This window comes from Bos indicus, chromosome 17, assembly GCF_029378745.1.
Source record: "Bos indicus isolate NIAB-ARS_2022 breed Sahiwal x Tharparkar chromosome 17, NIAB-ARS_B.indTharparkar_mat_pri_1.0, whole genome shotgun sequence".
NCBI lineage: Eukaryota > Metazoa > Chordata > Mammalia > Artiodactyla > Bovidae > Bos > Bos indicus.
Window position 1 is genome coordinate 71,880,487 of NC_091776.1, and position 26,169 is coordinate 71,906,655.

A 26,169-nucleotide genomic window follows, 5' to 3' on the forward strand; every position below is an offset into this window, starting at 1 on the left:
GGGTGGCCCAAAGTCATCACGAGGGTCTTCTTGGCTCCAAAGGTGGGGGACCATGAGCTAAGAGAGGCGGGGCAGTTAGAAACTGAAAAAGGAAGGAAAACAGATTCTCCTCTAGAGCCCCCAGAAAGGAAGGGCACCCTGATGACCCTTGAACGTAGGCCATTGAGACCCTGCAGGCTTCTGACCTCCAGGCCTGCAGATACTGTGTGTCAGTTTGTGGCAATACGAAATTAAGGGTCCCTAAAAGGGTCGTGAGCCCCAGGCAGTGCTGGGTGGCACCCCCGCTCCACCAGCCGCTGACCTGCTCTCGACTGTGCAAGCTGCCGAGTGTCTGGGCGTCCCCGAGGAAGGCTTTGTCCCCCTACCCGGCCGCCACGGGAGGAGGAGACCCGCGCCCTGCAGCGGCGGCCGCCAGGGGGCAGCAGAGGCCGGCCCCGCCCGCCCGGGCCTGACTGCGCCTGCGCCGCGGCCGCACGGGAAGTGGGCGGGGCCGGCCGGAGGCGGAGTGGGCGGGGCCAGACGGACGGGAAGTGGGCGGGGCCGGCCGGAGCGGCGGCCAGGCGGGCGCCGGGCGGCGGAGCGGCGGAGGGTGAGGCTGGTAGGGATCTGGGGGGCGCGGGGCGCGGGGCTGGGGGGCTGACGGCAGGGGTGCGCCGGCGGGGGCAGAAGGGCAGGCTGGGGGGCCGCGAGGGGCTGGGGGCTGCAGGGCGGGGACCTCGGGGTCGGGGGCCCGGGGCGGGCCTGGGGGCTGCGCGCCCGGGGGTGCGGCGGGGAGCTCCGAGCCGAGCCGGGGCGCGCGGTGAAGGGCCGAGGCGCAACGCGCCCGCTTGCCCGGGGTCCCGCGCTCCCCTCCGCACCCCTGGCCCAGACCCCTACCCCAGCAAGCCCCCCGCACCTTTGCCGGGCCGCAGCTGCCGCCCCAGCGCCCCCCGCCCCCCCCCCCCCCCCCCGATCCGGGCCCGGCCCGGAGTGTATCCGAGTGTTTCCGTTTCCACCCAGCGCTCGGGCTGCGTGCAGTGGCGTTAGCCAGACGCGTGTGCGATGGAACCCCAGGCTCAGGCCCCGCGCTGCAGCTGTGCGGCTTCAGCCGGGCCCCTCAGCCTCTCTGTGCAGCAGGGGAGTGGCAGCTGGCCGTAGTAGGGGTCTTCGTGCCAGGCCTAACAGCGCCAGGCCCTCCCGACGGTGCTGGCCCCTGCCCTGCAGCCTGGCACCCAGCGGGGACCGTGCCCTTAGTGACACGTGCTGGGTGACACACGTCCTCTTGACATACCCTGGGGCAGGCTCCGAGGGCGAGCTGTGCCCCCCGGGGCCGCAGGACGTAGAACTGGAGGCTCATTTCTGCCTTTCCTGCCATATCCGGCCGATGGTCACATTTCAAGTCTTTTTCTCCTGCCACCGAGCTGGGAATAACAAAGGCCGGGATGACCCCACCTGATCCCGGCTTGGCCGTTTCCTGCCTGTGCGGCCTCCGTGGGGGTTTGCTGACCCTCCCGGAGCCTGTTTCTTCACTGCAGAGTGGCTGAGTCCAGGCTTGTAGTCAGCACAGTCGTGAGAGGTAAACAGGACGCAGGCCGCTAGGCCAACCTCCGTAGGTTCATTCCTAGAATTCCTTTCTGATGTGGCCCGAAGCCAGCACTGTCTGTAGGACCTGTCTGCTGCCCACCATGTTCCACCGAGTGTCTCAGCTTCCTCTTTTAAGGGGCCAGGCCTCAGGCCGCACCTGCGGAGGGTGTTGGGAGGAAGCTGACACCCGCCTCTCCACCCTCATGTTGCCAGCAGCTGTGTTCAAAGGGGCCTCGCATAGAGGGTGCTGCTACACCCGGAGACCCGGTGGGGGTGGTGGGGGACAGGCTACAGTCTCATGAGAAGTCAGTCCTGTGAAAGCGTGTTTGCACAGCATGAGCGCGCTTCGTGCGGCAGAACCGTGCGCTTGAAACGAGTAGAGGATGAGCTGCAGTCGTGTGTTGCTGCTTAGTTGCTCAGTCGTGTCTCGCTCTCTGCGACCCCGTGGACTGGAGCTCGCCAGGCTCCTCTGTCCAGGGGGATTCTCCAGGCAAGAATACTGCAGTGGGTTGCTATTTCCTTTTCCAAGGGATCTTCCCAACCCAGGGATCGAATCCTCGTCCCCTGCATTGACAGGTGGATTCTTTTCCACTGAGCCATCAGGGAAACCCACACTTAAAATGAACAAAATGATAAATCCTGTGTTATGTATACTTTCCTTGGGCTTCCCAGGTGGGACTAGTGGCAAGGAATCCATGTACCAATGCAGGAGACACAAGAGATGCGGGTTCGACCCGCATCAGGAAGATCCTCTGGAGCAGGAAGTGGCAACCCACTCCAGGATCCTTGCCCGGAAGGTTCCATAGACAGAAGAGCCTGGCGGGCTACAGTCCATGGGGCCAGAGTCAGACTTGACGGAGCATACACATTGCTTTACCTTAAATGTATTAAAAACAAGAAAATATACACATAGGAAAAGATCTGGAAAGGTTTCCCCCGTACTCTTCCCACTGGCTGTTTATGAATGAAGAAATAAGACTCTCCACTTACAGAAAAGCTTGCAGCAATGAAGACGATGCTTTTGTAACAGTGGTGCAGTTTTCCCTTCCTAAGGCTCTCTTTCTCTTTTCCCTCCTGTTGGGAAATCAAGCAGGAGGCCACAAGTAGCTGCCTTGTCTATGTGGTGGAGAAAAACCCAGGCTTACAAATACGCGAGTTGAGCTTCTAAGTCAAGATGGCTCAACTAGAGGAAAGTAGATATTTTAAATGGAAAAAGGAAAAGAAAAATGGACTTTGACAAGTCAGGTGTGAGCAGAAGGGCTGTAGAACCCTGAAGACTTTGTGGGGCTCTCGGCCAAGGTGGGGCAGAGCGCGCGGGTCTCGGGGTCTCGGGCGCAGAGATGAGGGAGGGGTCTGGGAGTGGCCAGCCCCCGAGGTCAGCAGCCCCCGAGGAGTGGGCTGGGAGCCAGGCCCGTAGCTGGCTTGGCCCTTTCTCTGCCGTGTCTGGGCGGTGAGAGGAGGGGCCAGCGGCCCCTGAGGGGCCCGCACCGCGCTGGTCCCCTGCGGGTGTTAGGCGGCAGCGTCGTTATTTCCACTGCAAGCGGAGCCTGGGGGGCCTCATGGCAAGAGCGAGAGGGCCTGGCCACGGGCCACGCTGGGCCAGACGGGTCGAGCGGCCCTGGGTCCCTCCCTCGCCCCCTGCAGGTCCTCAGGCCCGGGTCCTGCCCCGGCCTCTCACCAGCCCCCTCCCACCGGTGCTCACACCCGGCCTGGCCCTGCCGGCCTGCTGAGCGGTGACCAGGCTCCGTCCTCACCGACCAGCTCCTTGGGTGGTCCCGGGAGAGCCCAGGGCCCCGGCCCACCCTCCAGGGCTGCCTCCCTCCTGCCGTCTCTCGACCTGGGCTCCCGTTGGCATGGGACGCGCCCTGGATCCCGGAGCCGGTCGAGAAGAGCATGGACAGGAAGGAGACCACCCCGTCCCTTACCCCGGGCATCCCGGGGAAGGCTGCGCCGCGTCCTGCTCATTTCCGGCCCTTTGTCCTGCCGGCTGCTGTGAAAGCAAAGCTGGGGTGCTGGTAATGCCCACCTGCCCCTCCGAGGAGAGTCGCCAGCCAGCACCCCACAGGGGAAGGGGCGCTGGGCACAGAGCGGAGCCCGGGCTCAGCTGCTGCAGAGGGGAGTGGGCTCCAGGCCCAGGGAACAGCGTCTCCAGGCCAGGCCCCCAAACACCCCCAAGGCCGCCCTGGCAGCGAGGTGGAAGGTGAAGGTTCCGGATCGCCGCTGTGTGCCGCCCTCCAGTCCTGGGAGGTTTGCGAGCGGCTGTCTCCCGTTTGACCCTGATCACACAACTCACGAGCGATTTCAGGGTTTGGAATTGCAGGGAGCCGGGCCTGCGCCACTGCATGGTGCTCTCGTTTCTGCCCCGTGTGCTCTCTGGGCCGAGGGCTGCGTTGTGATCCCTCATGGTCAGCAGATGGGGGCTGTGAGCGTGAGCCTGTCCCCAGAACCTCCTCTCCTTGAATACGAAAGGGGAAAGGGCGTTGAGCCTGTCCCCAGAACCTCCTCTCCTTGAATACGAAAGGGCGTTGAGCCTGTCCCCAGAACCTCCTCTCCTTGAATACGAAAGGGCGTTGAGCCTGTCCCCAGAACCTCCTCTCCTTGAATACGAAAGGGCGTTGAGCCTGTCCCCAGAACCTTCTCTCCTTAAATACGAAAGCGCGTTGTAAGTCATGCCTTCGTGTTTCTCCTAAAGACACATGTCTCTACGCAAGCACAGAGACAGCGCCATAGAACCGGACGTGCGTGTCAGTCGCTCAGTCGTGTCCAGCTCTCTGTGACCCCATGGACTGTAGCCTCTGTCCATGGAGTTCTCCAGGCAAGACCGCTGGAGTGGGTTGCCATTTCCTGCTCCATGTGTTTCTTAACTTACCTCTCTTTGCCCCCCAGACCCTCCGCTCATCACCCGTCTTGCTTCCCTTCCCCCAAGCCCACACCCACCCGTCCTCCCCAGAGACTCATGCAGAGTTAGGAGCTCTGATCCTCAGAGGGTTGGGGGCCCCCGGGTCCCCCATCCTCCAGCCATTCAAAGCCCAGGACAGTTGGGATGTTTGGGGACACTTACCCCGTGGTCAAGCCCTTTAAGCCTCAGGAGGCCTGGGACTCCTCCTGGGAGGACGGAAGGCCTGACCATCTCCCGCAGGCCCCGAGTGTCCTGGGGGAGCCTTCTGCTGCACCACGGGGCTGCCTCTGGCGGCCGCCGGGGCACATGAACCCCCTGCACAGGCCACAGGCCGCGTCCGCCTGCCTCCGGGCCCTGGCCCCAGCCCCACTCCTGCCTGCCTCTGACCTCTCAGGCTGTTCTCTGCCAGGAGCATGCCTTCTGCTTCCAGCCGGGATCCCTCTGCACCACACCCACACCCGGGTCTGTCTCCAGAAGCCACCCCTCTAGGCCCCTCAGATCCCCCATCAGGGTTTGTCCCTCCCACATGGGCCTCAGAACTAACTGCGTGCGAGGGTGGGTGGCCCTGCCCTTCCGCCTGGAGCCCCAGTCTTGGTGTGGCCCCGGCTTCCAAGGGGAAGCAGGGAAAAGCGGGCACTCAGCGCTGCAGGGTGTGGGCACGGTCACCCCCAGCCCCGGGCACTGACCCTTGCGTCTCCCTGCAGAGAGAAGACCGAGGACCCCGGCAGCAGCTCCCCTGCCCCCCCGATGCCCTGGGCATGGCCTCGGGGGCCCCACAACAGAACGGCCAGACGGCAGAGGAGACCCCCGGCTTCCTGGACACGCTCCTCCGCGACTTCCCGGCTCCACTGAGCCCAGAGAGCCCCTTGCCATGGAAGGTGCCAGGGCCAGTGCTGACCCTCGAGGAGGTGGAGGGCGAGCTGGCCGAGGTGGCGATGGGCTTCCTGAGCAGCCGGTGAGTGGTGTGGGTGCGGGATGGGGACCCAGGGGTGGGGCAGGGGCAGGGGACCGGGAGCCCAGCAGGCACCCAGGGGCGGGGAGAGGGACCCAGGGGCGGGGGGGCGGGGGGGGCCAGGACCATGACTCCCACCCTGTCGGCTTCACTCGCACCTTCCTCTCCTGCCGATCATGTTGCACATGGGAATCCCCCCACCACCAGCCACCTTGGTTTCCTGGGGCTGCAGCCTGCGGGGTGGGGGTTTTTGATCAACGCGAGGGCCTCGTCTGCGCACCCAGGCGGCCGGCAGTTAGGGCCGCCCCGACCTTGGTCTCAGCTGCGAGTGCAGCCCGGCCCCACGTGCGACCTGGCCCGTCGGCACGTGCCCAGCCCGGCCGTGAGTGTGCTGGGGCCCTCGTCTGTGCCTCTCTCCCTGTGAAGGCGCCCGTCCCGTGGGGCTGGGGGCCCTGCCCCCGTGTGCCCCGTCCCCCACCCGCCGAGGCCTTGCTCCCTGGCAGGCTCCCCTCTGACCAGGGGCCTCGGCGGGTCTTCCCGGGGGATTCAGTCCATCCCCTCGTGGGTACTGGCGTGAAGTCGCCTTTCTGTCCCCTCACAGACGGGGCGGCAGAGGCTCAGAGGCTGGCCTGAGGCCACGCTGTCCCCCAGCCACCCAGACCCGAGTGGCGGTGGCTGCGTCCCCACTGCCCAGGCCACGAAGATGAGGTCAGAGGGACGTGAGCAGCTTAGCGGGAGTCAGGGAAACCGAGAGCCACGGGCCACCCAAGGAGAGGGTCGTGGGTGGGGCTGGGGGACAAGGCAGCCTCAGAGCCTCATCCCTCCCAGAGGCCTCACCCATCACTGTTCACCCCCAGTGCTGGCGTTCGGCGTCCTTGGAGGCAGGCCAGCTCCTGCCCTGCAGCCCCGGCAACTGCCGGGAGGGGCCCGAGGCCTGTCCAGTCGGCCACGGGGGCATGACGGCCGCAGGTCCGAAAGCGGGTGGCCTGTCTGTCTGTGTGGTGCATGCAGAGGGTGAGGCTGGCTGCTCTTACTTTGGGGAACTAGTTCAGAGGCACACCAGGGGAGCTGAGCGGGCCTGGGGCTGGCTGAGGCCACACTGGGGCTTGGGGGGCTGGATGGGGGGCGAGACGAGGGGCCGGGCACCACAGTGGCACTCGGGGGGTGGAAGGGATGTTCAAGGGCCCCGAGCCCGCAGCAGCCCCTTGGGCCGCTGTCCCTGCCAGGCCTGAACAGGGCGAGAGGACCCTCCTGCCCAGGGAGGGGCCTGAGCCAGAGACGGGGGTCGGCCCGAGGCGTCCATGTGGGCGGACAGTGCAGGCCTGCAGCTGGTGACGGGTGAGAGGTCGGGGGTCACAGCCGCAGAGCTGGCGGTATCTCAGTTCCCGACCAGGGACTGAACCTTCACCCTCTGCAGGGAGACCGCAGAGTCCTAACGGCCAGACCGCCAGGGAATCCTCCGCCTTGAACAATCGTCTCCACGTTCTTTCTGTTGCTTCTGGCTGTGTCGGGTCCCGAGCTGCACAGGCTTTTCTCCGGGTGCGGGAGCGGGGGCTGCTCCTGCTGTGGAACAGGGGCTCCCAGGCGAGCGGGTTCCGGTAGGTGCCCTAGAGCACAGGCCCAGTAGGTGCGCTGACGGGGGCTTCGTTACCCACCCCTGCCGGCGCGCACGAGCTCACACGCCAGGGACCGAATCCGCGTCTCCCGCGTGGGCAGGTGGATCCTTTACCGCTGAGCAGCCAGGGACGCCCTTCGAAGGACCTTGAAACACATTATTTTAAAAGTCCTATTTTCCAGCCTTTTTTTTTTTGGCTGCATCATGCGGCCTGTGGGATCTCAGGTCCCCGAACAGGGACAGCACCCAAGCCCCCAGCGGGGAAGGCCCTCCAGCCGTTTGAATGGACTTGCTTTCTGTTGCTCTCGTCGTCCCCAGCCTTTCTTTCCCGTGTGGACACGGCTGTTCCGTGTGTCTCCCGTCTGGCGATCAGCGCCCACCTGCACACCCAGAAGCCCGTGTGCAGGCGCTTGGGCGTCCAGGCCCAAGTGTGCTGGTTGTGAATGGATCCTGCGTGAGAGCCTCCTCCTTCTCCTCCTCGTCAGGGGTCACGTCCCAGGCCCCCGGGCGGGCCGGAACCCGCAGTCACTGAGAGGCAGTTCCGTCTCTGCCGCGGGCCTGCGGGCTCCCTGGGAACCCGGCAGGCAGTGGACCGGAGCGGTTCTCGTTTCTTGGGTACCTGGTGCCTGTCGTGAGGCATCCTCGCTGGAGTCTTTGGTGGCCGCGGGGTGCCGGGCGGGGCCCACAGCCAGGCATTGTCCTGTCCCCAAGGCCGGAAGCCACCTCCCTGACCCCCCCACCAGGGCTCCCAGTCGCAGGAAGCTGCTGTGGCCTCGCCCCACACTGGGACCCGGGAGCAGCACAGTTCTCCCCACCGGGAAAGGGGGCCCAGCTCAAGGCAGGAGATCCCCGTGGGGCCAAGGAGCATGCTCCTCAGGTCTCGGCTGGCTGTTTTTCAAAGGCGGGTTCCAGGGGCTGTGCCCCTGAGTCAGCTTCTCATTTTTAAAAAAAGACGACAGACTCATCCCAGCAGCTCCCTCAGGCCCTCTGCAGACTCACCAGAGATTGCCCAGGGGGACACACCCGCCCAGCCGTCGGGAGGGCCTGGTTCCGCCCAGCACAGTGCCCAGCTTCCCTTGGGTGTGCCTGGCCTCGGGGACAGGCCAGGATGCCAGCCCTGGGACCCAGAGAGCTGGGGCCTTCCATGGTGGGATCCGGTCCCTGAGTCTGGGGGCTGTGCCCGCACGCCCCAGAGCCCATGGTGAGAGTTTCCCATACTGCTTCCTGCTGGCCTCGCTCTCTCCACCCTAGGCCTCCCGGAGCCCTCGTGCAACCCTCTTCTCCTGCCGGGAGGCCTCCTGGCCCCTCCTGCTCCCCACCCTAGCCTGCGCTGACCCTCAGCTCTGCGCAGCCTGTCTGCCCTGGGAAGCAGCCAGCCCGGTCTCGTTTCCCAGACTTGGCTCCAGGTGGCACCCCTGGCATCACCCCACTTCCCCAGCCCCCTTCAGCCGTTCTGCCCCACCCCATTCTCCCACCCAGACCGCGTGCCCACGTGCCCCAGGCCGCTTGGCCTCCGGGGAGCCTGAGACGTACGGCGGACCCACCCGGTCCCTGCCCCACACGGCAGCCCCGTCCCTTCCGGTCCATTGCCAGGCCCGCCCTTCGCGGCGAGGCCAGGCCGGCCTGAAAAAGCCTGGTCAGATGGTGTCACATCCCTTCTCCAGCCACACCAAGGACATGACCCTGTCACCCTGGCAGCTGCCTCCCCAGAGCCCCCTTCCCCAGCTGCCTGGACGGCCTGCTTCCCCCGGGACCCCATGTGACGGGGGCTCACAGCCCGTGGGTGTGGCACTCCCCGGATTGCTTTCCTGGGGCGGCGACAAAGCACCATGGGCTGGGCAGCCTCAACGACAGCCATGTTTTCCCAAGATTCCGGAGGTCGGGGTCCCGGAGCCGTGTGTCTGCGGGGCCGGTCCCTCTGGCCGTTGCTGGCGGTCCTCAGCTGGAGATCCGCTCACCAGTCTTCGCAGGGTATCTCCCTGGGGTCTCTGCCCCCGTTTCCCCCTTCAGTAAGGATGCCAGCATGACTGCATCTGCGCCCCTCCCTCCCGGGGGACCTTGTCATAACTGGTAGCTTCTACAACAGCCCAGCTTCCACGCCTGGTCACGTGCCGAGGCGCTGGGCTTAGACTCCGTAACACACACAACTCGATTCGTAGGGCTCCCTGACCCCCAGGGATCCCCGGCTGGTATTGGGGACCAGGAGCTGTCTTGAGGCTGGACGTCAGGCCATTCGTCCAGTAGACTCAGCTCACACATCCGTGGGTCCCCCTCCCACCAGCCCCAGCAAGGCACCACCCCGTAAATGGTGTTGCCTGGACGGCCATCCGGCTCCCGAAGGACCTCCCTGAGGGGAAGGGGGCCAGGGTTGTCCCTGGAGTGCGGGGCAGACCCCAGGGTCCCAACTCCTGCAAGGAACGGGCCCCTGACTCCAGGCCCCCGTCCCCAGGAGCGCGCCGCCACCACTCGCCGCCTGCCTGGCCCACGAGGCGGTTTCCCAGCTGCTGCAGTCTGACCTCTCTGAGTTCAGGAAGCTGCCGGAGCAGGAGGAGGAAGACGGGGACAGAGGGGACAGAGCGGAGGAGAAGGCCCCTGTGACACGTGAGTTCCCGCTCCGGGGCCCCAGGGGCTTCGTGGGAAACAGGCTGCGGGGGAGCGTCAGGCCACCTGGCCTCCTTTGCTTTCCCGTTTCACGGGTGGGCAGCGCCGGACTCATGACAGGGTGGCAGAGTCCAAGCCCCAGGAGAGGCCTCCCCAGCGTGCAGGACGAGCCCCGCAGCCTGGGCGGTGGACAGCCTTGTCCGGAGGAGCCCGGGGTGCCTGCAGCCCTCGCGGGCCTGCCCTCCCACCTCTGCGCGACACGGTGGTGACGTGGGAGCCGGCTTCGGGGGCAGCCGCAGGGTCCAGGGGTAGAAAATTCAGAGTCCAGGCCGTGTCTCAGCTGTGAACTTCTGGGAACCCGGCCGGGTGGTGACTCGGGGATCCCTGAGAGCCAGTGCCCTGCTCCCGAGCCTGCAGTCCACACCCGGAGGAGCCCAGCCAGGAGTGAGCCTCCCACCGGGCAGGCCCTGTTTCGCAGGCTCTTCAGTCGCTTTCCTGGTAGTTTTTCCCCCCGGGGTGGAGGTCAGCTCAGGTTGCACCAGGACTGCAGCCTTGGGCCAGGCTGTGGGGCGCGTCTGGTGGGCCCACCCTGAGCAGGGCCTGGGCTCCTGCGTGCTCACCAGGCTGGGGAGGGTGCGGGGGTCAGGTGGGATGCCTGCCGGGGACAGGGTGGGTCCCGGGGTCCGGCCCCGGGGAGCAGGCGGCCAGAGCCTCCACAGGTTTCTCCATTCGTGCCCCTGCCCGACCCACTGCTGCTTTGTCCTTGGTTTTAATTGAGATGCAACTGAGCTGTGACGTGTAACGTGAACGCACGGCGCGTCGGTTTGCTCCGTTACACGTTACAGGGGTTACCTGGCACCTGCACCACCTGACGTGATCACTGCCCCCAGCATCAGTGCTACATGCAGGGCACAGGGACACACACGCGGCCTTTTCCCTGGCTCCCTGCCCAGCCGCATTCCAGCCCAGCCCCGCCACACATTCCTGCCCCAAGGCTGGCAGGCGGGTGATGATAGACCGCCTTTGTCCTCTGCCAAGCCTGCCAGCCAGCCCACAAATGCCCCTGGCCCCTCGGTGGGAAGCCAGCACCACCTGCTGGCGGAAAGGAGCTGCTGCGGCTCACAGCCCAGAGCCAGGCCTGGGGGCTCCGAGGGCCGGGGGAGGGGGGACCGGCTCAGCTGGCCCTGCTCTCCAAGCAGGCCTGGGCCTGCCACACTCATCAGCTCACCCCTGTCATGAGAGTGGAGTGCAGGCAAGTCTGTCCCTTGAAGCCATTCTTGCAAAACTGGCATTGCTCGGGAGTTCTAAGAACCCCTGCTGGGGGCAGAGGTGTGGCAGGGCGGGGAGAGCCTCTGCCCGCCCCGTCCCAGAGAGCTGGGCCCCACTATGGGATTCCTGGTGGTGGCTGAGACCTCCACGGTCCCCATGCAGGGGGCTTGGGTCGATTTCCTGGGCGGGGAACTAGATCCCACGTGCAGTAACTGAGACCCAACACAGCCAAAAAAACAAAACCAGCCTCTGGTTGCAGTGGGAAATGGGGAAAGCACCAAACAGTGTCCTTAAGGAAAAGCCTGGCCCGGGACCCCGCCCTGCAGACATCCGCTGCTGAGCTTGGGGGGTCTGTGACTCTCCTGCCTCTGAAATCCTCTGGGCCCACGTGGGTCGGAGGTGTCCACGTTCTCGTGATCAAATGTGGAATTTCCCCTCTGTCTCTCATTTTCACATTTTTTCCCCTTAGTGTTGATTTTTTAAAAAGATTGTGACGGAAGCACTTCATATGTTTGCAAAGTCGATTTCCGTTCCATCCTTGAACTTGTTAAAATTCAACTTGACCCTCGGGTAGCCGTGGCCCCGGTCGTGAGAACTGCCAGTGAGGACCCCGCATCTTTGTCCCCCAGTGGAAACCGATGAAATAGCACGAGAGGGTCTGGACGTAGCTTCATCCCACACGGATGTCACGTTACCGCTGTGGCCGCCCTGACACCCGCCTGCCCCCACCCTGAGCCCCGACAGCCCCCCATCCCTATGTTCTTATCATTCGAGGATGCAGATAAGTGATGTCACGCACGATGGGCTTTTTCCACTGCACGGGGTTCCCTGGAGAGTCACCAGGCCTTTGTGCGTCAGGAGCTCCTTCCTTCCTTCCTTCCACTGACCGCTGTCCGGGGTGCTGTGTATGAGAATAACAGATTGATTCTTAGTCCTTCATTGGGAAAACAGACCGTAATTCACTCTGTGTTTGGATGTATATTGTCTCCATTAACGCACAGTCAGCGGCCCTGTGCTTGTTCTTAACCTTTTTGCGTTTCTGGCTCTTTCCTTTGGGGTGCAGCCGTGCAGTCGGGCAGGGGCTCCCTGTGTGCGTGTGTGTTTCCAAACCAGGCATGTTGTAACTGGCGACACAGGCTGTGAGCGGGGTCCTCAGGCTGCTGTGCCCAGGGGGCCAGGCAGTCAGGCTGATGGACTCCAGGGGTCTTGGGAAGCAGGGGTGGGATCAGGGAGCCCCCAGGGGTCCGCGGGGTTGCCTCCCTAACAGCCCCCGGTCCTGCCCCTCAGTGCTGGACGCCGCGGGCCTGGCGCGGAGCCTCTTTGACCGCCTCTGGCAGGCGTGCGGCCAGTGGCAACAACAGGTGCCCGCAGCGGCCCGGGCCCCGCAGCGGCAGTGGCTGGTCTCCGCGCACGCCATCCGCAACGCCCGCCGCAGGATGGAGGACCGGCATGTGTGCCTGCCCGCCTTCAACCTGCTCTTCGGCCTGGAGGTCAGTGGGGGCCCGGGGTGGGAGGGGACCCTGGTGCCCAGCGGGGCCACCGCCGGAGCCCAGGCAAGTGGGACGCCCACGGCTGCCGTAAGCACCTGCCCAGCTCTGGGCAGCCGGGCTCATCGTCCCCGCCGCGCTGGGCCGGGGAGGCCCGGGCCCCGCCCACCCGGCCCCCTGCTTGCTGAGCTCTACCCCGGCCCCCCCCCCAGAGCCGTCTGGGGCCGCTGCCCTTGTGCACGCGCCCCCGTAGCCGGGCCAGAGCAGAAACTGAGGCTCCCGAGGGTCGTCCTCCCCAAGACCACCCCCCAACCCGCCCGCAGCTCAGCCTGTCTGGTGGCGAGGCCGTGCGGTCCCCCAGCGCCCGGCTCCGCCCAGGCCGTGACCTCGCCCCGCACTCCCCGCCAGGACTCGGTGGACCGCGCCTACTTCGCCGTGTTCGACGGGCACGGAGGAGCGGACGCCGCCAGGTACGCATCCGTGCACGTGCACGCGGTCGCCGCCCGCCGGCCGGAGCTGGCCGCGGACCCCGCGGAGGCCCTCCGCGCGGCCTTCCGCCGCACCGACGAGATGTTCCTCTGGAAGGCCCGGCGAGAGGTGAGTGCGGAGTGGGGCCGCCGGGACAGGCCTCTGCGAGGAAGGCGGCGGAAGGGCCCCTGCCGAAGCCCGCTGGCCAGCGCGTCCCCTTGCTCCTGCCTCAACGGGCCTGTGGCCGGAACCCGCGTGGGGCTCTCTCCAGCAGAGGGTGTGCGGGCCTCACAGGGCGGGCAGCGAGACTGTCTCGTAATCAGGGGCAGCGGGATGACAAGCGCAGGCTCTTCCTCATGGTTCCCAAGAGGAGACGCCACGCCATGCCAGGGCCACTCGGGAAGCCGCCAGGGTCGGCCAGGGGGCAGAGGCTGGCAGACGGCGTGGCTCCCGTGGGCAGGCACCGCGGCTAGCTGAGAATCGGATGGTTTGACTAGACCTAGGGGCTCTGGGCCACGGGGCGGTCCCTAGCCATCAGGGCGGGGAAGATGGCCTGGGCCAGGGACCATGGAAGTGGCTGAGCACCTGGGCTCAGACCGGCTGGCTCCAGCAGCCGGAGCACGTCAGGGGAGACAGTAGCACTCTCTCGGAGTTAGCTCTGGGAGCGAGGGCCCGCTTCAGGGTTCAGAAGGCCCTCGGTTCGTCTCCGCATCGTAAAATGCAGAAAACGAAGCACAGGATCAGGGCAGGCAGACCTCAGAGGCCTCGAGGGTTTGGTTCCAGACCACCTCCGCGATGTGCGCGTATGAAGCAAGTCACGTGACTGTCAGGCTCCCGGTGCAGATAAAGGCTGGGTTTGCACTCTGCCCTCATCTGCAAGCAGGCAGCAGCGTCATGTCTGAACACAGCAGGCACCTTAAACAACACCTTGTTGCTAAAAACTCCGTCATCGGAGCCTCCATCGCAGCGTGTGATCTTTCTGCCGTGGTGACGTGAGAGGTGCCTGACCGCAGATCGCTGAGACAGAGCGTAACAAGGTGTTACCGTTCTAGCATGAGAACCACCTCCCCCAGCCCCCCAGGCAGGCCAGCCCGGACTGCGGGTGTCGGCAGCTACACGGACCCACCGTTTGTTTCTGAAAGAAAAAAGGGTGCATCTGGCTCCTGACCTGACTGCCCACCTCCCGTCCCCTCGCACCTCAGGGTCCTCCAAGCCCTCAAGGTGGATGCTAAGATGGTTTTACAGACCTGGAAACAGCCAGGTGGCTCCAGAGGGGGTGTGGGGAAGGGGACACAGTCTGAGCACAGACCCTCAACAAGGCTGGACTTTGCATCTGAACAGAAAAGCTTCCAGGTCCGAGACCCGGGGGTGGGCACCCAGGCACCCGGGAGTGAGAAAGGGTTCCCTGCAGCAGGTGCTTAGCTCAGGCTATGATGATCCAGACTGACCTTTGCTGAGGTGTAATTGACACGTGACAGGCTCCACGTGTGCAGAGTCCCGGCTGGGGGGTGTGGCGCGTGTTTCTGTGCCCGTGCGCCTCTCGCCGTGGTAACAGACGTCCCCGTCACCCCGAAGTCCTTCCAGCCTTTGTGGTCGCTGCTCCCCGGACCCCCCAGCCGTCCGCTTTCCGACATCGCGGACGGCAGTGTCTGTGCGTGCTGATTTGATTCCCCTCGTGCGTGGGTCCCCGCGTGCGCGGGTCCGTTCCTGTTTGCCCCTGAGCGCCGTTCCGGGGTGGGCATCTGGCCGGTGTGGGCGCCTCCCGGCGGCCTCCTCGCCTCCCTCACCCGCGTGCGCCCTCTCCCTGCAGCGGCTGCAGAGTGGCACCACGGGCGTGTGTGCGCTCATCGCGGGCAACACCCTGCACGTAGCCTGGCTCGGGGACTCCCAGGTTCTCCTGGTGCGGCAGGGCCAGGCAGTGAAGCTGATGGAGCCGCACAGACCCGAGCGGCAGGTAAGGGGGCCCCATCCTCCCGGGGGGCTCCAGGCGCTCCTCCAGAGGGAGGGCGCCCCGCCTCGCTCCAGCGGGTCCCCTAAAGCTGGGCGCGCTGGCCGCCAGGAATCTCACAGAGCCCTTCTTGTCTCAGCGACATGGAGCCCAGAGCTGCAGGACGGAGCTGGGTATCTGCTGGCAGGCGGCCCAGGAGGCAGGGTTAACGCCCAGTCCTCTCCTGCACAGGCGGGGAGCACCGGGCTGTGGGGGAGGCCTCAGGCGGTGGTGGTTGGAGCTGGGAGGGGCCAGGCCTGGGGCAGCGGGCCGGGAGGAGGTGCTGGGGATGCGAACAGGCACAGACCCTGCGGCTGGTGCGGCCCAGCAGGCGGCCGGAGGACGGGGAGGGCGGGGGAGCGGAGTCGCTGCTGAGACTCCAGGACACACTTGGCCGGGAGCCTGGCAGCCTCCGGACAGTGGGGCCGGCAGAGGGCGAGCTGGGGGCCGGGTCGCAGGGAAGCTGTCGGGCAGTTCTGGGGACGGCCTGCCCGTGAAGGCGAGGGCGGCAAAAAGGAAAGGTCTGGGCTTCAGGGATGCGGAGTCCGGGAGGCCTTGGCACCCAGGAGGGTGGCCACGCCTTTGGCCTGAGGCCCTGGAGCTGGTGGTGGGGTGCTCCCTGGGGTGTGGGGCCTGGAGGGGCTGCAAGACACACACACCCACCCTTGAGTTGGGCAAGGCTGGGGTCGTGGAGCCCCAGGCTCTGCACGGGGGAGGTGGCAGGCAATGGGTGAACCTCCTCAGAAGTGGGAGGCACAGGTGAATGGGCTGGGAGGGCGGGGCCCATGGGAGGACGCGGTGGACAGGGCTCTGGATGAGTGGAGCCGCGGGAACCCACCCCTGGCCAGCAGCTCTGGGCTTGGCCTTGGGGAGGCTGGGGTGGGAGGGCGGCCGGCTGGTGGGGGGCCCGTGCCCCAGGATACCCCGCCTGGACTGCGCAGGGGCAGAGACGGGAGCCGCGGGGCGGGCACGGGGGTGGCTGCAGCCGCGTTGGAGACGCCTCTGCTCTGGGAGCTTCTGGAGGCCGGAGACAGTTTCAGGACCCGAGGCTGGGTCGGGCCTGTGCGGCCCTCTCAGGCCTGGAGCCCCGTGGTGGAGCTTGAGGGAGCCAGACCGCGGCGGGGGGTTGCTCAGGGCTCATCCAGGGCCTGTTCAGCGTCACCCAGCCCTGCCCAGGGGCCCATGACGGGGAGGCACCGTGTCCCTGAGAGACGGCAGCGGAGGGCCCCGCAGCGACCCGGGCCCTAGCTCTCTCTGCTGCTGCGAGCATGTTCCCCAAGCCCAAAAAGCTGCGGGGGACGGGCCGCGCGTCTGCCTTGGCAGCGGCACCGTTAGCCGCGCCTGCGTCAGTGGGGCGGTTTGGGGGGTTTGGCGTGTCTCCCCGCCACATGGTTCCCCGTGCTGCCTCCCCTCGGGCGGCTTGGGCACACCCCTCCACCGCCCGCCAGCCCCCCCCCGGCCCACCCTGGCTGTCTCCGCAGGACGAGAAGGACCGCATTGAGGCACTGGGTGGCTTCGTGTCGCACATGGACTGCTGGAGGGTCAACGGGACCCTGGCTGTGTCCAGAGCCATCGGTAAGGAGGCCAGGGGATGGGAGGGGGCCCGGCACAGCGGGTGCAGGCGCCTTAGCAGCTTGCCTCCCAGTGAGATAACAGCAGTTTAAGTCACCGTCCTTAAGACAGTCTCTCGGGAGGGTCTGGGGGAAGCCCTTGGCTGCCCGGTGAGGGCTGAAGGTGATCCTTGGGCGGTCTGTAAAGGAGGCTGGCCCATCTTGCTGTGCCCTCCTGCTGGCGAGGCGTCCTCTAGCTTAAAGATGAAGCAGCAGTCCCTCTCCTCCCCTCGGCCTCCAGTGACTGCGGGCTTCCGTCTCCCCCCAGGGCTGAAGAAATGCCTCCCAGCTCTCTCCCCACCCGCCCCCCGGGGGCCCAGCCCCTCCCAGCCCCCTCCTCTCACTGCCCTGCTCTGTCTGCCGCCCAGAGCACTTGGCACGTCATGAAACTACCTTTTGGCAGCGTGTGCCCTGTGAGCCGCCACGCCTTGGAGGTGGGGTGGCCACAGGCCGGCCAGGGCCTGCAGTCAGGGCGCCAGGCCCTCACCACCCTCCCCACCATCCTCCTCCGGCCCAGGGGACGTCTTCCAGAAGCCCTACGTGTCTGGGGAGGCGGACGCGGCCTCGTGGGAGCTGACGGGCTCCGAGGAGTACCTGCTGCTGGCCTGTGACGGCTTCTTCGACGTGGTCCCCCACCAGGAGGTGGCCAGCCTCGTGCGCAGCCGGCTGGCAGGGCCGCAGGGCAGCGGGCTGCGCGTGGCCGAGGAGCTGGTGGCCGCCGCCCGCGAGCGGGGCTCACATGACAACATCACGGTGGTGGTGGTCTTCCTGCGGGACCCCCAGGACCTGCTGGAGCCAGAGCCTGACGCTCCGCGAAGCTAGGAGGCGCGGACTCCCGCCCCCGACCCCGTGATCCCCCCACAGATGCCTTAGGACCCAGCGGGAGGCGGGCAGGCGATGCCCCCCACGGCCTCGAGAGAGCACCCTCGTGGAGGAAAGCGGTTCCGGAGGGGCCGGGGGGGGCGGGACCCAGGCTGCGGGTGGCGGCCGCAGCCACACCAAAGACACTGGGCATGCACGCCGGGTGGCCGGGCACTGGGGGCCTCGGGCAAGGCTGGGAGCCGCAGATGTTGTCCAGAGTGCCCTGGGCGCCGCACAGAGGTTTCTTATTCCCCCCGACTGCCCATGACCGAGGCTTTCGGGGGTGCCCGGGGCTCCTGGTGCCCGAGTATGAAGGGTGGGCCTCGTGGGAAAGAGACGGGGCGCCCACCTGTGACCCACCCTGGTGCCCGCACGTGGCTTGTGCTCCAAGGAGGGGACGCCCAGACAGAGACGCGTGTGTCCCGTCTGTGTTCTTCTCCCAGGGAAGCGTTTCCTTCAGAAGCAGTATTTCAGGTTTGGTCCATGTTCTGTCAGTGCCAAGAGGCTCCGTGGGTCATGTAACTTAAGCAGAGCTCCGCATTTATTTTATTCCCTAGGGAACTTTTAAGTATTGAATTTTTTTTTTTTTTTCTTTTTGTGAGACGCTCCTTTTGCAGTATTACTGAAATTTTTTTCCCCTCAATGAGGATTGAAACACATCCTTTTCCAGGTGGTGTAAATAAGCCGTTCAAGTGCCTTAAACAGCTGTGGGCAATGCTGGGGCCGCTGGGCTGGATGGATGCCCGGAGCACGCTGCGGGTTTTTGTTTTTTTAACAAAAGCAGGATTTGTTTTGTCAGAGCGGCGTGATTTGGGGCAGAATTCTCCCCAGCAGAGTTCTTTCTGCTTTTGCACGGCCTGGGCCAGACCTCAGGGCTCCAGAGTTGGGGTGACCGTGGCCCCACCTGCCTCCCCACCCTCCTGGTCCCGTTCCCCAGTCTCTGATCGGACCCCAGGCCAAGGGACCGAGCTCCACCCGACGGCAGGTCCGTGCCGCTGTCTGGGATGTTCCGGAGAGCCTGGTATGTCAGCGGTTGAGTTGGTTTCGTCGGGATGCACGCCCAAGGGGCCCTGGCCACGTTTGGAGGCAGCGGGAGAGCAGAGGGGAGTCTGTGCTCCAGTCCCAGCCTCCACTGCCCTCCTCTGCCCGTCGCCCGCTGGTCCCCGCAGCTCCAAGGCTGCAGGAAGTGCGTGACAGGTTGGCTCCCCCAAGTTGGTGTGGAGTTGGAAGCGGGGCAGGGGGGGAGTCCTCTGGCCAGAGGACGTAGGATCTTCATGATGGGTGGGGAAGCGGGGCGGGTGACTTGGGTGAGGCTTCAGAGAAGGTCACTGGGGACTGGGCTGTGGGAGGGGCTTAGCGCGGGGGTCCCCAGGCTGCGGGGTGGCGTGGAGGAGGCGGTCAGAGTCCCCCCAGCAGCAGGGCCCAGGAGGCTGCACTAAGGGAGCCCAGGCCCTCCTCACCCAGGGAGGGGGCTGAGAGCCCCTTGTGAGGCCGGCTCCCAGACTCAGCGTTGCCCACCCCAGCCCCCAGCCCTAGCAGCAGGAATGAAGCGTCTGAGCGGGGTCCCGGGCTTGCCGTAGAAGCCTCTTAAGCTAGTCACCGCAGCTCAGAGCTTTGGTGGCCAAGTGAGCAGGTGTTGCTCCGTCTAACCCGAAGGTCCCGCCTTCCGGGAGCCAGAAGCCCCTCGTTGGGCCCTCTCGGCACAGGGCTCGGTCAGCTGGCCCTCAGGTTGGGGAGGGGGGCATTGAGGGGATGCCCCCTGTTCTCCCGCCAAGAGGGGCTGGCCTCCTGCAGCGCCTCGTCGCAGGGCCGTCCCCCCTCAACCTGGACTGGGCATCGTTGGCCTCCTCGAGTCCTGACCCACCGCCCCTTCAGGCCACGGTCTTAAGAGTCCCCCCAGCCGGGGGCGCCAGCCTAGGAACCACGGTCCCCACCTAAGCCCAGCTCTGTCCCTTGGTCACTGCGGCCCTGGGCCTCCGTGTCCCCTCGGTAGGGCACGGGGCTGCCCGGGGCTTCGGGGGCAGTGGTGCCAGGACTAGCAACCCTCCCCCCCCACAGGGAGGGGTGATTAAGTATTAGTATCTATTCTTAACATTAAGTGGGTTGGGGAAGAGGCAAGCTACTGATGCCGGCGCCTTCCTTGTGTGGAAGACGGCAGCCGGAGCCCTTGAACCCTGCTTTTACAAGTGGGGCCACTCCACAGCCAGCAGGGGTGGGCAGGCGGGCCCCCTGACGCAGCCCACCCTCAGCGTCCAGGCTTGGGAGAGCGGCAGGGGCCAGGCCCCAAGGGAGAGGCGCAGGTTGTCAGTCTGGGGCCCTGAGTTGGCTACCGGTGACCCCTGCCCTCCCCAGGCCAGCGCTCAGGCTCCCCCTCCCCGTCACTCTTGCCCCACAGCCGGAGCTCCACCATGGACTCGGGTGTCCTGGCCACTTCCGCAGTATTCCCAGGGAGGGTGGACAGCCCCACTGCTCCCGGGCCCGGCCCGGCCCTGAGCCAAACGGATCAGGTGGTCCTGGGTGCGATGAGCTGTTGGCTTTGCTTCCAGCTGCAGCCCTGTGGGCACCCCCGGAGGCCTGCGCTCTTCCCCCAAGGCTCCACGGCTTCGCCAAATATGCCTGCAGCCTTGCCAGGGGTTTATCCGTGTGCATCTCGGTGGGCTTCCTGGAAGTGGCGTTCCATGTGAAGGGGTTTGTTCCCAGAAGGGGTGGCGGTTTCCCCATCTGAGGGACAAGTCCCGGGGCCCCCATGCTCATGTCAATAAACCACAAGCTCTGAACCCCTCCACCGAGTCCGGAGTCCTACCTTCAGCTTCCTCACCTCCTTGTCCCCCGGCCATCAGGATTGGTTTTGGAAGCTGCTGATGGACGTGGGTTCCATCCCTGGGTTGGGAAGATCCCCTGGAGGAGAAAATGGCAACCCACCCCAATATTCTTGCCTGGAGAATCCCGTGGACGGAGGAGCCTGGTGGACCACACGGGGCCACAGAGTCGGGCATGACAGCACATACGTGCGAGGGGCCATCTAGCAATCCTGAAAAGTGAGCAGGCCACCCTGGAGAACCCTGCCGGCCCCCAGCCCCCCAGCCCCCCAGCCACCAGCCAGCCTGGTTCCTGTCCCTGAGCCCATGGGCCCCAGCAGCAGGAGAGCCGTTCACTGGGGACCTGTTCCCTGGGTCCTGGGAGGGGGGCGGGGGCGGGCCCCTGGGGAGGCCAAGGCTGGAGACCCTCCACCCTCACACTCAGACGGGAGGTCCCCTGTGCTCTGGCTGAGCTCAGCTCTCGGGATTGTGGGAGGCATCCAGGCTGCCCACATGTGGGGTGCTCAGAGCCAGGGCCCCCAGTGCCGCCTGAGCATCTCAAGATGGGGCGGGAGGTGGTGCTGGTGCTTTGTGGGGAGCCCAGCCGCCCCCACACCACGCCTTTGCCAGCCCTCACCATGGGCCTTGCCGGGCACTCGCGGGTCAGCCCTGAGCTCTCAGTGCCCACCCCCGGCTCCACGGCCCGGGGCAGTGGTCTCCCACCTTCCAAACCAAACCCCCCCCAGCAAGGGAGGCAGCTTGATCTGTCTCCGTCCCCCGCCGCCACCAAGGGAGGCTGGGGCTCCCAAGCAGCCCACCTACTCAGCCATCTGTCTCGCCCTGCCCGCCCCCTCCGCCTCCTGGCTCCCGGCAGAAAGTGCTGGCAGCCTCCTCCTTAAGCATAGGCTGTCTTGACGGTTCCCTCTTGAGCGGCCTCACGTGTCTGAAGCTGGGCTGCGGGCAGATGGGGGACGCTTGCACACGCAGAGACACACACACTCAAAGAGCTGGGGGCCGGCGGGGAGCAGGCATGGTCTTGCACCCACCAGGTCAGGGTTCCAGCCTGGGGGAGCTGCTGACAGCCCCCAGAACCGGGGAGACAGGAAGCCAGTGGGGAGAGCCGGTGATAGCCGGCCCCCCAGGTCCCTTCAGAGGGTTCGGGAGCCCCAGCTGCCCGCCCTGGTTCTGGACCAGTCAGGACAGACCCTCAGCCAGCCCCACCCATAAAGCTGCGCTTCATCCCAGCTCTGCTTCTGGGTGCATCCCAGCTCTGCTCCAGGCGCTCAGGCCTGGATATCGGTGCCCAGGGCCAAGGGGTGCATGCAGACTCCTGGGGGCCAACCCAGCCCTGGTGGGGGTCCCACCAGGTGCCAGGCCGGGGCCCAGGAGGCTGCTCCTGACCACTTCCCCACCGCTCCTCACAGCTCGACTGGAGCACCTGCCTCCTTCCCCTCCTCCCCTCCTCCCTCCCCCTCCTCCCCCTCCTCCCCCTCCCTCCCTCCCTCCCCTCCTCCCTCCCCCTCCTCCTCCTCCTCCTCCCCTCCTAAATTGTGAAAGTAGAATGACGGGCAGGACAGAACTTGGAAAAGAGAAGAGAGGAAACAAGACTTTGGTTTTGGGTGTGCGACAGAACAACCAAGGTAGATGTTTAGAAATGAAACCGGAAAAAAAAAAAAAAACACCTCTGGAAATGAAAGTCACCTTTTTGCCCAGAAAGGCGAGCAACAGAAAGTTGCCGAAATGAAACAGATTACATGTACCAGTTACAGATTTAGAGTCGGAACTGCGCGGACACATCTGACAGAAACAGGCCGCGGTCTGGCCCTCTCGAGGTCCGTGGTGTAGTTCGGTCTGTGTGCCAGGGCCTCACGTGTGAAGCTGGTTCTAGGCAGCTGCCTCTCGAGTCCAGCTTGCGTGTCCCCCGCCGAGGCCAGCCGCCTGTCATGGCCCCCTCTTCCAGCCTGGGCCGGTTCTTCCATCAAGCGTCTGACATAAACGCATGGAGAAGCAAAATCATGGATCAGACGTAATTGATCGTAACTGTGGGCCCATTAGCCAGCCTGGGAGTACCTTGCCCAGCCTCTGCCTTGCGCTGTAAAGGATTTCTGTGTGGACTTGCCTGCCTGTGCGTCTCCTGACACCGTCAGTTCATCCTGCTTGTCATTCTGACGGGGCCCCTGCTGGCTGCATTCTTCTGCTCCGTGTCCTTGTTACTCATGGCCTCCTTCTGGGATTCATCCGTGCAGGGGGGGTCTGGCTTCTTGCAGAAACAGAGCTGCTATGAACATCCTCGGTCAGGGTCCTGGTGCCCTGGAGTGGAACCTCCGGCTGGGACTGGCCACAGAATTTGCAGGATCTGATACAGAACAAAACGTGGGGCCCTGGGATAAATCATTAGGAGTTTAAACACGGCAGTTGCAGAGCCCCGTATTGGGGCCGGGCTGGGCGACCACTTGTGTGCAGGACGCATCTTCACCCCCACCAAGGGCTATGCAAAGGGCCTGTGCCATGCTGCGGCCCCTGGCACACAGGGTGTGTCCACGTCCCCCATCCTCACCTGCACTTGGTTCCATCAGACTCTAATTCCATCAATGTAACAAGTATAAACCCCTGGTGTAGGCGATGGCCACCCACCCCAGTCTTCTTGCCTGGGAAATCCCATGGACAGGGGAACCTGGCGGGCTACAGTCCACGGGGTCACAGAGAGTCAGACACGGCTGAGCACAGCACAGCATAACGTGTATAACAGCATCTCTTTGTGGTTTTGTTGCATTTCCTTGGTTGCGTGTGTGCTAAGTCACTGCAGTCGTGTCCGACTCTTAGCAACCCCCATGGACTACGTATAGCCCAGCAGGTTCCTCCGTCCGTGGGATCCTCCAGGCAAGAGTGCTGAGTGGGTTGCCGTGCCCTCCTCCAAGGGACCTTCCCAACCCAGGGACGGAACTCGAATCTCTTAGGTCTCCTGCGTTCGGCACGTGTACTTTTCGTTTGCATTTCCTTGGTTACCAGAGAGAATGCGCAGATGGTGTATACGGACCACCGAGTGACTCCTTCTGAAGGAAAAAGAGTTGGACTCCTGACCCTGGCCCTAAATGACCGTGTGGGCGGTCACTCCCTCCTATTCGGAAGTTCTGCCAATGATCATAACCCCTTCTGCTCAGGGGTCAGGCTACATGGCAAGGCTAAAAAAAAAAAAAAAAAATTGAAAGAAATCGTTTGGAAGCTTCAGCACCAGTCTCCAATGAATATTCAGGACTGATTTCCTTTAGGATGGACTGGTTTGATCTCCTTGTAGTCCGAGGGACCCTCAAGAGTCTTCTCCAGCGCCACAGTCCGAAATTGACCAGTTCAGTTCAGTCGCTCAGTCGTGTCCCACTCTTTTCGACCCCATGGACTGCATCATGGCAGGCCCCCCTGTCCATCACCAATTCCCAGAGCTTACTCAAACTGATGTTCATTGAGGCACTGATGTCTTCCAGCCATCTCATCCTCTGTCGTCCCCTTCTCCTCCCGCCTTCAATCTTCCCCAGCATTAGGCTCTTTTCCAATGAGTCAGTTCTTCGCATCAGTTGGTCAAAGTATTGGAGTTTCAGCTTCAGCACCAGTCCTTCCAGTGAACACTCAGGACTGATCTCCTTTAGAATGGACTGGTTGGATCTCCTTGCAGTCCAAGGGACTCCAAGAGTCTTCTCCAACACCACAGATCCAAAGCATCAATTCTTCGGCACTCAGCTTTCTTTATAGTCCAACTCACATCCATACGTGACCACTGGAAAAACCATATAGCTTTGGCTAGATGGACCTTTGTTGGCAAAGCAATGTCTCTGCTTTTTAAGATGCTGCCTAGGTTGGTCATAGCTCCAGAATCACTGCAGATGGTGACTGCAGCCATGAAATTAAAAGACCCTTGCTCCTTGGAAGAAAAGCCATGACCAAAATTGATATTGGGAGTCAAAATAAATGTAGTATTTCAAACAGTTTAGAGAAACGTGAATAAAGTTAGAGGAGTCCCAGTATCTGATTTTAAGACTTCCTTTATAGCTGCAGTAATTAAGACAGTCCGGAGAAGGCGATGGCACCCACTCCAGTACTCTTGCCTGGAAAGTCCCATGGATGGAGGAGCCTGGTGGGCTGCAGTCCATGGGGTCGCTGAAAGTCAGACACGACTGAGCGACTTCACTTTCACTTTTCACTTTCATGCATTGGAGAAGGAAATGGCAACCCACTCCAGTCTGGGGGACTCCCCCAGTGGTCTAGGGGTTGACATTCCGAGCTTCCAGTGCAGGGGGAGCAAGTCTGATCCCCTGATTGGCACGGCCAAAGCACAAATTTTGAATTAATACCCTGATACTGCCACAAGCGTAAACACATAGATGGATTGGACTAGGGAGACTCCAGAAATCAGCTGTCAGAAATGTAGCCAATTGAGTTTTTGGTGGTAAAGTATATATAACATAAATCTTGCCCTTCAGGACTTCCCTCGCGGTTCAGGGGTTGAGACTCTGGGCTTCTTCTGTGGGGGCTACCAGTGAGGGCCCTGATCTGGGAACTGGGATCCCACATGCCTCATGGCCCAAAAGTCATCAATCAAACAAACAAAAGATCTTTTTGTGGCAAGATATCTTTTATATTTCATGTAGCTGTAGGCCTCAGCATACACTTTTACGCCTTATTATGGTGCTCTTTCCCTTATCTTTATCCTGGTTTTATATCACAGTCTGTCACATACTTTACTCTAGCTGGGTTTATGTATTTCTCCGTGATATATTTTACTGTAGCTGTGTTTCTGTTAGTTGTATTTCCAAAGATTATTTGTCTCCTGTTTTGCGCTGCTGTGTAATATGGTGAATTTGGTTTCGCAATGACTTTTTATTCTGTGTGTATTTTTTGCAACGTCTTTTCTTTTATTGGGGGATAATCGCTTTACAATATTGCGTTGGTTTCTGCTATACCTCAACGTGAATCAGCCGCAGGTAGACATATGTCCCTCCCACATGAGCCGCCCCCCTCTCCCTCCCCACCCCACCCATCCAGGGCGTCACAGAGCCCTGGGCTGGGCTTCCGTGTCACACGGCAGATCCCCACTTGCTGCCTGGTTTGCACGTGGCAACGACTGTGTTTCCAGGCTCCCGCCTCTGTTCGTCCCCCGCTTCTCCCTCTGTGTCCGCAGTCTGTTCCGGGTCACCATTGCTGCCCTGCAAACAGGTTTAGTGGTCTTTCTAGATTCCAAATGCATGCGTTAATATACAATATCTGTCTTCTCTTTTGGCAAGTCTTTGCTAACGACGGTAAATACTCAGAGTTTGTCCTCTGAGCTGAGATTTTCATATTTTTATACAGGGATTTTAGCTATTTAGGTGTTTCTTATTTATTTACATTTCCCTTATTTGTTAGACCTACCTTAACTTTCTGTCATCTAATTTTCTAGTATTTTGACTTTTTTTTTTAATGATTCCTTGCCATTTCTTTTCTGATTACAATGTGAGGAAAGTGTCTAGTACACTTCTGGTTACAGGTCTCGATTTTTGTTGTATGAATTACCTTCTTCCCTTTATCTCTTGTAACGTGACACGAAGAGCTGTCTCATTGAAAAAGACCCTGATGCTGGGGAAGGTTGAAGGCAAAAGGAGAAGGGGGTGGCAGAAGATGAGATGGTTAGATAGCATCGCTGACTCCATAAACACAAACTTGAGCAAACTCTGGGAGATAGTAGAGGACAGAGGAGTCAGGGCTCAGTGACTGAACAACAAAAACAGCAAAAGAATTTATGAGGTAGGCATACAACTTTTTACACTGGAAAAAAATGAAATTATACAGTTTTTTACAGTAACTCTTTTCTTCATTTTCTGTAAAACAAAGGCTTAGTACCTTGCTTTTCCTACCCTCTTTCTTCCTCTCTGGTTTTCATTGCATTAATCTGAGGTTAGAACCCCGGTTTAAAAAAAAAATCCTCTTTCTCAATTTTTCCCTTTTGCAGTTTGTTTGTTACCATAGCAACAACAATTGCTTCAACTCATCAGCCTCAGTCTCTACTGAGCGGTGTTTTTATTCAGTTATCT

General features: G+C 62.8%; 1 protein-coding gene across 2 annotated transcripts; it reads left to right on the top strand.

The window, feature by feature from the left end:
* Nucleotides 1-520: 520 nt before the first annotated feature.
* On the top strand, nt 521-20,093 carry PPM1F (protein phosphatase, Mg2+/Mn2+ dependent 1F). 2 transcript variants are annotated; one of them, XM_070769972.1, is made up of 8 exons: nt 521-589; nt 5,167-5,417; nt 9,479-9,630; nt 12,187-12,389; nt 12,795-12,983; nt 14,665-14,808; nt 16,323-16,416; nt 16,969-20,093. In XM_070769972.1, the coding sequence occupies exons 2-8, from the start codon at nt 5,221-5,223 to the stop codon at nt 17,271-17,273; spliced, it is 1,284 nt and encodes a 427-aa protein (XP_070626073.1). In that variant the 5' UTR covers nt 521-589; nt 5,167-5,220; the 3' UTR covers nt 17,274-20,093. The 2 variants fall into 2 exon arrangements, with proteins under 2 accessions (XP_070626073.1, XP_070626074.1); XM_070769973.1 differs by having other exon boundaries at nt 537-598.
* Nucleotides 20,094-26,169: the final 6,076 nt, after the last annotated feature.